The sequence below is a fragment of the Brachionichthys hirsutus genome, unplaced genomic scaffold (genome assembly GCF_040956055.1).
Source record: "Brachionichthys hirsutus isolate HB-005 unplaced genomic scaffold, CSIRO-AGI_Bhir_v1 contig_1055, whole genome shotgun sequence".
NCBI lineage: Eukaryota > Metazoa > Chordata > Actinopteri > Lophiiformes > Brachionichthyidae > Brachionichthys > Brachionichthys hirsutus.
In genome coordinates, this window is record NW_027181118.1 from 1 (window position 1) to 9,432 (window position 9,432).

At 38.4% G+C, this 9,432-nt stretch overlaps 1 protein-coding gene across 1 annotated transcript; it reads left to right on the plus strand.

Moving 5' to 3' along the window:
* Window positions 1-340: 340 nt before the first annotated feature.
* LOC137917294 (atrial natriuretic peptide receptor 2-like) lies at window positions 341-9,043 on the plus strand (the record flags this gene model as incomplete). The annotated part of the gene is made up of 20 exons (XM_068760107.1): window positions 341-464; window positions 681-782; window positions 1,095-1,197; window positions 2,547-2,692; window positions 2,777-2,849; window positions 3,086-3,227; window positions 3,379-3,465; window positions 3,553-3,696; window positions 3,770-3,891; window positions 4,053-4,182; window positions 4,343-4,391; window positions 4,468-4,569; window positions 4,678-4,797; window positions 5,006-5,099; window positions 5,631-5,718; window positions 5,863-6,002; window positions 6,144-6,296; window positions 7,270-7,368; window positions 7,990-8,081; window positions 8,933-9,043. Coding segments are annotated over 20 exons (2,221 nt in total), but the record flags the coding sequence as incomplete, so codon positions are not given.
* Between the last annotated feature and the right edge of the window lie 389 nt (window positions 9,044-9,432).

The following is a 9,432-nucleotide window of genomic DNA, read 5'->3' on the forward strand; positions in this document are numbered from 1 at the left end:
AGGTATACACACACAAATATGTGCTACTATTAAGTAATAGCTACTACTACTAATAGTGATGTTGAAATAAACCATAACATGTGTCATTTGTACATTTTTCTGTTTTAATAGCAGATATCTTGTTTGCATGGAGCCTTTTGATGCATGTTTTCAAATGTCTTTACACAGTTTTGTAACACAGCTGTTCTTGATTGAAACCAGTGTGTTATCTTCCGGGTCCACTCTTTATGACTTCCTATCATTCATGTGATCAGAACATTCCTCCTTTTCTTATAGTTTGACATTTTTGCTGTTTGTATGGTAACATGTCACCCTTGTTTTTCTCCTTGTCTACTTCTAGTGAGTGGTCAGAAGCAAAGAGGTTCTGCCATGAACACGAATGCCCGACAAACTGGAACAGCGCCAATGAACTGAACTGCTGTGTGTATCATGCCAACATTCACTCCTGTCCTCTCGGTTTAATGGTGGGTGCCCAGCAGCGACTTCAACACATCTTCATCATCTTCCCCTCCCCTGTTACAGAAAACAAATAGATCAAATCTTTAAGTTCGGTCCGATCTGGTATATCATTAAAAGTTTGATAATCAAACAACATATATATATATATATGAATAACAATAAACTGTCTTAACAATGCATTCTGGAATAAAAACCTTTCGAGCTCATTTTATCTGTTCCAGAAACGAGGAATCTGTGGCCCTTGGATTCCCGATGATGGTAAAATAGTGACTCACACTTTATCCCAAGCAGGGACAATGGCCCAGAAATACTGGACTTCCAAGGTGAGCCAATACAAAAAAAGAATATGTATTTATTATTAGTTGTCATATTATTTAAATTCTAATGTCATGGCCCATCTGCAAATATTCAATGTCATACATTGTTATCACACAAAGACACAAGTATGTAAATAAAACCATCTATTCTATTAAAGCACACATCCAATTTGATGTTACGGTTAAATGCTTTTAAATAATTTTTTGCATTGTTTCTCTTACATCGATTTTATTTTTTTGGTGAATGATCTAACATAATTTTGTTCTTTAATCACAGGACTTACAAAAGCATTTCCATCTGACTGTTTTCTTCTACAGGTGGTGCTAAGTCATGTGGGAGTCACCTCGATTATTGCTCATATCAAAATCGGACAAATGCATGCAGCGCTGGAGTCCAAAGTACTTGTTGTCAGTGCTCAAGGTCAGTCTTGAAACACGCTTAAAGTTTCCCTTTGCTGATTTGCTGAATTCTTTGCCGTGCTGTCAGGAATGCTGTAATCATCTACTTTTATCCAAAGTGACTCCAAAATGGTAAAAAACAAGTTTTATTAATCAGTTTGGACTTGCCTCAATAAACAATACCGCTAATGCTTGGAGGGCTCTTTTCTAGCTTCTTTAAGAGGTTGTCTTTGCCTTTGGAATAATCAGCATTATCAAACCACAAATGTTTTACACTGTGGCACTATTGCACAGTACCGCACTGCTTCCTTCAGATTTACCAGCATGCCATTTACGTATGCCCACTAATGCTTTTGTCTCCATCACTTCCATTCTGTTAGTATTAAACATATTTCAAGTATGATAATAAAGAGGAATAAAGATGATTTTTATTTTTTTAGTTCCTCTTTCTTAATTGGAAATCCAACAGGTTAAGTACAATTTCAGTCATTTATTAAAATCTTTGTATCCCAATGATTTTAAAATCTTGGATAAGACTTTCTTGTCTTGAGGAGATATTTTATAAGATTTTAATGTCAGACTGAAGTTGATAGGACCGCCTCTACAGTGGAGCTGTGGTGGAGATCTAGTCTCTCCCAAACCTCAGACACAAACAACCGCATCCAACGCCACCCTTAAGATTCTCTCTCTGCAAGGTCAAATGTCAAAGATTTACACCTTCCACAGTGGCCTTCTGCCTGGCATTTGTCTGCATCAGGATTTGGACTAAATACTATACCTTTATTTTATCTGTAATTGTCTTTTTTTTTGTAAATAACAATCTAAATCAATCAGTCGTGCTTTTGTTATTGATAATGTTAAGTTATTGTTCTACAGCATTTAGATTTTCCTTTAATTTGCATTTCTGCTTCAACACATTTTACTATAAAAATGTAGACACTAGTTACTTTGCATATTTAGATAAACAAATAAAAAGGATTGGCGAAATAATGAGACATTACTCAGAGAGAACTAAACTCCCTCAGCTCAACTTCCCTCCTATAAGCAATCGTCTCATTTTACATGATAACATTCCACTAGAGTTTGAAATCACATAATTGATTCACATTTGTTCAATAAAATTAACTTTTAATTTTAATTTATTAAAATACAATAATTCAATAACCTTTAAAGATTCGGTTTTGATCTCTAACTTAATCAGAACAGTTTCAGCTACAATATTTCTGTTTGCAGTAGTGAATTTTTCATGAGATTCAATTTCAAACATTGTGTTTCACCAGATCTGGAATATTTGTTGGATCCAGATCAGATGTTGAAGTGTGCTTTATTTTGTGGATATTTTCCTTGTGTGTGTATAATATTGTGCTTCAGTGTGTGGCGATGACGTCTGTGAGCTGGAGGAGAGCTGTCTGACTTGTCCTGCAGACTGTGGCTTCTGCCCGATGTCCATTGCCATCAAAGTGGCCATTGGGCTTCCAGTCGCTCTCTTCAGCAGCAGCTTCATCCTAACCATGGTGGTCAGTCTCTGCGGCACACACACACACACACACGCACACATGAACAGAGGTGTGTCATGCGTGATATTAATTCCTGTCTTGCAGTGGCTCCAGTACCAGAAACAGCGGATGTTTTGGGATGAAAGCTGGATCATTAACTACAATAACATCATATTTGGTACAATGCTTCATGTTTCTATGGAAAACTTACATGAGAGTTTTAGGGTTCTTCAGGATTGAATCTCTTTGATTTTTACAAGAATGAGTCTTGATCTATAACAGTGGATCAAGGCTAAGAGTTATTTTGCACCATAATAAATAAGACCATTTGTGGTCATCTTACAGGCATGTTTATCTCCTCAGCTTGAAAACACTTAATTGATCCTCTATGGCATGGATCTGTGGTGTCTGCAGGACTGTGCAACATGGGCCTTTGCAGCACCTCCAGCCTGCAATGTGGCAAGAGCAACAGCGACATCAGTCAAACCACTGATGTGACTGTGTGTACCGGAGTCAACACCTCATTTAAACAAGGCTTCATCCAACCAGGCGCCTAGTGAGAACCATTCAGCATTATAATGAGATTCATTCAACTCTAATGCGGTATCGGGACGAGTTCCTCTGCATTTTAAAAATATGTGAGAAGTTCTTCCATGTTTTGCGTTTAGATGATGAAGTCTGTCTTGATGATCTGTGTTGCGTTGCAGTGACGGGAGGACGGTGGCAGTGAAACACATCCAAAAGAAACATTTCACTCTCACTAAAGCCATCAGGAAGGAGGTGAAAGAAGTGAGGTGAGAAAAGCACTGCTGATGAGGAAGAATGAAGCATTTTACTTACACCTAAAACCTGTTGTCTCTTTTCTGTTTTTCTCCATTCAGACAATTTGACCATCCCAATCTATGCAAATTCATTGGTGGTTCCATTGAGGTGCCTGCTGTCAGCATCATTACTGAGTACTGCCCCAAAGGAAGCCTGTCTGACGTCCTTCTGAATGGCGACATCCCCATAAACTGGGGCTTCAGGTGTCTGGAGCAGCATATTTATAAATGGATTATTTAATCTTAGAATCATATCTAAGGGAGTTTTTTGTCCTAGACTGTCCTTTGCCACCGACATTGCCCGTGGGATGTCGTACCTCCACCAGCACAAGATGTTTCATGGCAGACTTCACTCCAGAAACTGTGTAATTGATGATCGCTGGGTGTGCAAAATCTCAGGTAACAATTATGTTCAGACACAACTTCAGTCTGCAGCCTGTCACTGTTCTGCTCAGTTTCCAAACAGTCACACAAATATGAACAGGCATGTAGCATACATGCATGCATACATGCAACATCTTGCATCTCTCTGCTCCATGCTTTTCTGTGCTTGCCTTCAGATTATGGCCTCACAGCCTACAGGAAGGCGGATTTTGAGACTGGCTTCAATTGTTTAAATCGTATATACTGTGCTCCAGAGGTCCTGCTGGGAAACAGCGTCGACACGACACAATCAGCAGATGTGTACAGGTGGGAACAGTTACCGGTAGCCTTATTATGCGGTATGAAGTTTAATGAAAGATTTAGAATTCTGCTGAGCCCGCATATATTTTCATTCATATGAAAAGTGCTACCATTCATTTTTTAGTAAGTGAAATGGGAAATGACATCATGTCTCTTCTCCGGTCAGCTATTCCATGATTCTGGTCGAGCTTGCAACTCGCTCTAACCTCATTTCAGTGAGTATGATGATTACAAAATTTGACCTTGATTTATTTTCAATTTGTAACTGGCAGTCCTCTCTGACAGGACCAGGCCGAGGGAATGAGGATCGATCTCATGTGGCGGCCCTGCCTCCCTGAAGTCAAAGCAGGAAAGTCTGATACTGACTGCCCCAGTCAAGGAGACTACTGTGAGGTCTGTATGTGCGACGGCTGCAGGAGCAATAGAAGAAAAACTAGAAATGTTAGATATATGACCGCCGTATTACTGTGCTATGAGGACTTTCTCTATTCTCTCCTGCAGCTCATTAAGAAGTGTTGGTCTCCTAACATCACCATGAGGCCCACCTTTGACCAGGTGAAGAAGACGCTTGACAAAATGAACCCACACAAAGTCAGCCCAGTAGACATGATGATGAACCTGGTAATATCCCACTGAAATATGATCAAATACCGTAGATCGACACTGATATTCCAGACACGTAATAGGGATTAATGCTACTATGAATAGTGCAAGAATTATTATATGACATCTTTAGAACAAAACCTAAGGTTACAAATTTTTTTGACAATACAGAAATGTACCATATGAATCATTTTTGAGCTTCAGATAAAGGTTTCTTTAACTGCAGATGGAGAAGTACAGCAAACATCTGGAGTCCATAGTTGCAGAAAGAACACAGGATCTGCTTCAGGAGAAACAGAGGACAGATCGGCTGTTGTACAGTAAGTCTGACAACCGTTTGCAATGCTGTGAAATCACTGTAACGACTGTAATTCGTTCTAATGAATGCTTTAATGAAGCTGTATTCATGATGTTGGACTGGTAACAGTGACGTGTTTTGTACAAACAGGACTGGAGTTCTAATTCATTACGTAACAGTTTGATGAAGAGTAACAATCACATTTTATAACCTGCAATGGGCATGCGTGAGCTGCTCCAGGCTAGTTAATGTTGGTTAATCATCATTACTACGAATAAAGTCTACTTACAGATGTATATGTAAAGCACTAAAGCATGTGTGATTACTGTCATCTAGTGGTATGAATGGAGCACACACTCATTGACCAAGAATGGGCATTTTATATTATGTACTGATTATTGCAAAGATGGGAAAAATAGGCAATGAATAGCAGTGACAGTCATGTCACTATAATGAACACACGCATACACACACCAGAGATGGCTCAAAAGAGAACCAACAGGAGAGCAGGCAGCTGTTTCACGCATGCATCTTTCCACATTAAATCGTTTAGGTATGTTACCCAAACCAGTAGCTGATGACCTTCGTCAAGGCCGGATAGCAGAGGCTCAGAGCTTTTCCAATGCCACCGTCTACTTCAGGTGTGTTGTCTGAAGGATGGCTTTATTTGAGACCATGTATTTAATTTACTAATTCAGATATAATGAGCTTTTAAAAACAACAACAATATGATTCATATTTGCTGATCTAAACATGACTAAATCGATATTACTCCTCTTTGACAGTGACATTGTTGGCTTTACTCTGTTGTCTGGAGACAGCACTCCCTACCAGGTCGTGGACTTCCTCAACCAGCTTTACACCAGCTTTGATGACATTATTGACAATTATGATGTATACAAAGTGGAGACAATAGGTGATGCTTGTGAGTAAGGATAATAAACTTATTTTAAAACTGTTCTGACAAAGCAGTAATGCTCTCACACTCATAAAATAGAATTTCAGCGCATCCCTCTTTTTGTTCTTGCATTGTTGCTTTTGATGGAATAATGTCCTTACCCTCCAGACATGGTCGTCTCAGGGGTCCCTCAAGAAAATGGCATCAATCATGCTGGAGAGATAGCCAGCATGGCTCTTGATCTGGTCAGCGTATGCCATACTTTCAAGATCCCTCACAAACCTAACACACAGCTGAAGATTCGTGCTGGCATCCACTCAGGTACTGTGGACATTATCAGCTTACTCAACCGTTCATCGTATATATATCGTGTCTCAATAGGAACAAGCGCTTCTGAAATAATCTGGCATTTCAGTCATGTTTTGTAAATACTCTTGTGTACATAATAATCTATGCTTTAAAAAAAAAGAGGACAAGACTGCAACACTAAATAAATACTATTATCTATTATCTACTATTGTTATCTACAATTATCCACAACATACACATTCAGAATTGTTAAAAGAAAATAAAACATATGTAAGATCTGACGACTTACCAGTTCATATAGTAAAACTAGCAGCACATTCAACTGTGAACATACTAGCATTCTGTGAAGCGTCCTCTTGCAGGATTAGTTTATACTGTACATTACAAGCAAGCATACTGGTGGCCCTGCATCACCATAGCACAAAACAGCAGAGCAAGTGGTTGGATTAATAAATGCAAATTCTAACCAGTGTAAAAGATTTGTGCATTATTTGTCACACTAGAAATGCACTCTGCCAAGAATCTCATTTGCCCCCATATTGTGATTTACACAAAAATAAAGTCCTGCATTAATTGTGCCTACATTCTTAGATTTCTTGACAATGAAAATATGCCTTTAGAAATTGGATTCACATCATTATTAGTTCAGTAGTAAGCCATTTTTGTGGTCATGATGATTTTCACATGACACATTTCTGATTCCTCAGTGCCTTAGCTACATTTTGATGTTTGTTGCATGTCTATGCCTTAATTTATTCCCTTGCAGTGATGAAAATTCCAAAGATCCTTTATTATTTATTGTTCTGAATTATAGTATCTGGAATTTTCCCAGGCTGCAGATCAATTTGTGATTGGTCACTTCCGAGAAAACAGGCAGTGTCTTTTCTTATATTTTTTGACATGCTATTCAATTTGACTGCTTTATTCACACTTGCAACTAAAACTAATTCTATAACGTAAGATGTTTCTCTACTATAACTGCCAGGACCCGTTGTTGCTGGTGTGGTCGGCACCAAAATGCCTCGCTACTGTCTGTTTGGGGACACTGTCAACACAGCATCTCGGATGGAATCAACTAGTGAAGGTAATGAAGGGTTAGACCACAGCAACTCATTTAATTGATGAGTGGAACAGCTGATCTAAGAAAATATCAAATTAATTTACCTTTCATTTTTCTGTAACCCCATTTTTTGTGCTCTCTAATCATGTAAAGTTTTTTCAGTGTTTACCTTTGACCTGTGGTCTTACTGCTGCTTTGGTCCCAAACAGGACTGTCTGTGCGTGTTTATCAGAGCACCTAGCCCACTGCATTAAGCAAGAGAAATAATAGTTCAGCACAGGGTAGACTGTGGTGCAGATCATAACACACAGTAACACATGTTGCCTTGCATGTTTCACGGGTGTACCTTTAAGTCACCCTCTAAAAAATAATAATAATAATTTTTGTGTGAATGACATAGTTACAAAACACACTGCTTCTGCTGCTTAAGTAATTGGAGCCAGGCCTTACCGATCTAATACCAGCTTGTACTTGCATGTTTTACCTGGCTTACATGCACTAACTATGAGGTGCTGTACTTTTGATATTATCCATAATGATGATTTATACCAAGCGATAACAACACTTCAATGACTTTCAGACAGCCATTGCTCATGTAACATGTAATATAATGTCCTTTGTCTTTAAATCAACGTATGCCTGTAGCTCTGAAGATCCAGGTGAGTGGCGCCACAGCTGACTTGCTTCTCACACTCAGAGGTTACGTTCTAACATGCAGAGGAAAACTTAATGTGAAGGTAATGTTATATTTGTTTGATGTGGTGTGTGTGTGTGTGTGTAAATGTCTTTCTGAACAGTCATTGACATTGAAGCTCCTGAATTCTAGTTATCACCATTTTTCAAGATGCACCAAGGTGAAGCATGTACAGCTTTCCAACATGTCCATTTGTCTTTTTGTTTGTTGGTTATCTGGTTAGTCAGTTGGGTTGTCAATAAGATTACAAAAAAAAAAAAAAGAAATGACTGACCAGATTCTATAATACTTGGGGGGAAGGATGGGATATAGTCTTGGGAAGAACCCATTGACTTTTGGAGAAGATCCATTTGGACGCAAAGATCAGCATTTTTTGTAATGTCCCTAACAGTAGTAGGGGCATTAGGGAAGTAGACATTTAGGATTTTTTGGTATTAACTTTTGTCCTTTAATTATTATTTTTTTAAACTTTAAAGGAAGAAAAGTCAAGATTAGTGATTTCTGTGAGGAATAAAAATCGTTTGGAAGCTGCTGTGCCACTTTTTACATTTTTAATGGGAAAACAAAAACAAAATGTATGAAGCTGAGATGTGAAAAGATCACAAGTAATTCAAAACCTCCTTCCAAGGGAAATGATCCAGGGTGTGTCTTGTCTTTGTTCTCTTTTTCAAATATATATTTGTATTGCACAGCTACTGGACTATTCACATTGCAATCTAAAATCATTTTTGGATGGTGCCAATCTCATTATGGCGAAGGGTCCCAGAGATAGGTGGCCTCAGTTGCTGCCTTCTGCTCCCCAAGGAATAATGGCTTTATTTAAAGCTCAAAGGAACACATGCTTTGCAATATGACTCTTCTCTCTCATTCACCGTTTTCTTCTTTATCTGACAGGGTAAGGGAGACATGACAACATGGTGGCTTGAGGCAAAGAGAAATGATCTGAAAGACCCATTGCTCAGAACATCGGCACCCAACGGTGTTCCAGTGCCAGTTAGTGACTAGATCTGTAAAATGTGAAAATAAGTGTATCTAAGTTAAATGTGCAGATACGATGAATGCAGACGAAAACATAACCTCCTTGGTGGTGTAAAAAATGTATGTACATGAATTTGAATGTCAAACTGAACTATTAATCCGGTAGATGTTAATGTAACAATTAAATAATTTAAATTGTTTAAAGAAATCAGTCTCCCACAATGGCCTCCATAAATGGCATCTGATTCCTTCATTTTAAACATGTTGACATTAGACTTCTGGCTGTACTGCATGTAGTAAGAGGAAAAGCACAGAATGATCAATGCTGATGACTTTTAACATTGTTCGTTTCCAGGTGACATGAAGATTATTATCATCTTTGCTGATGAATGAATAGTATATTTTCCTAAGTATGG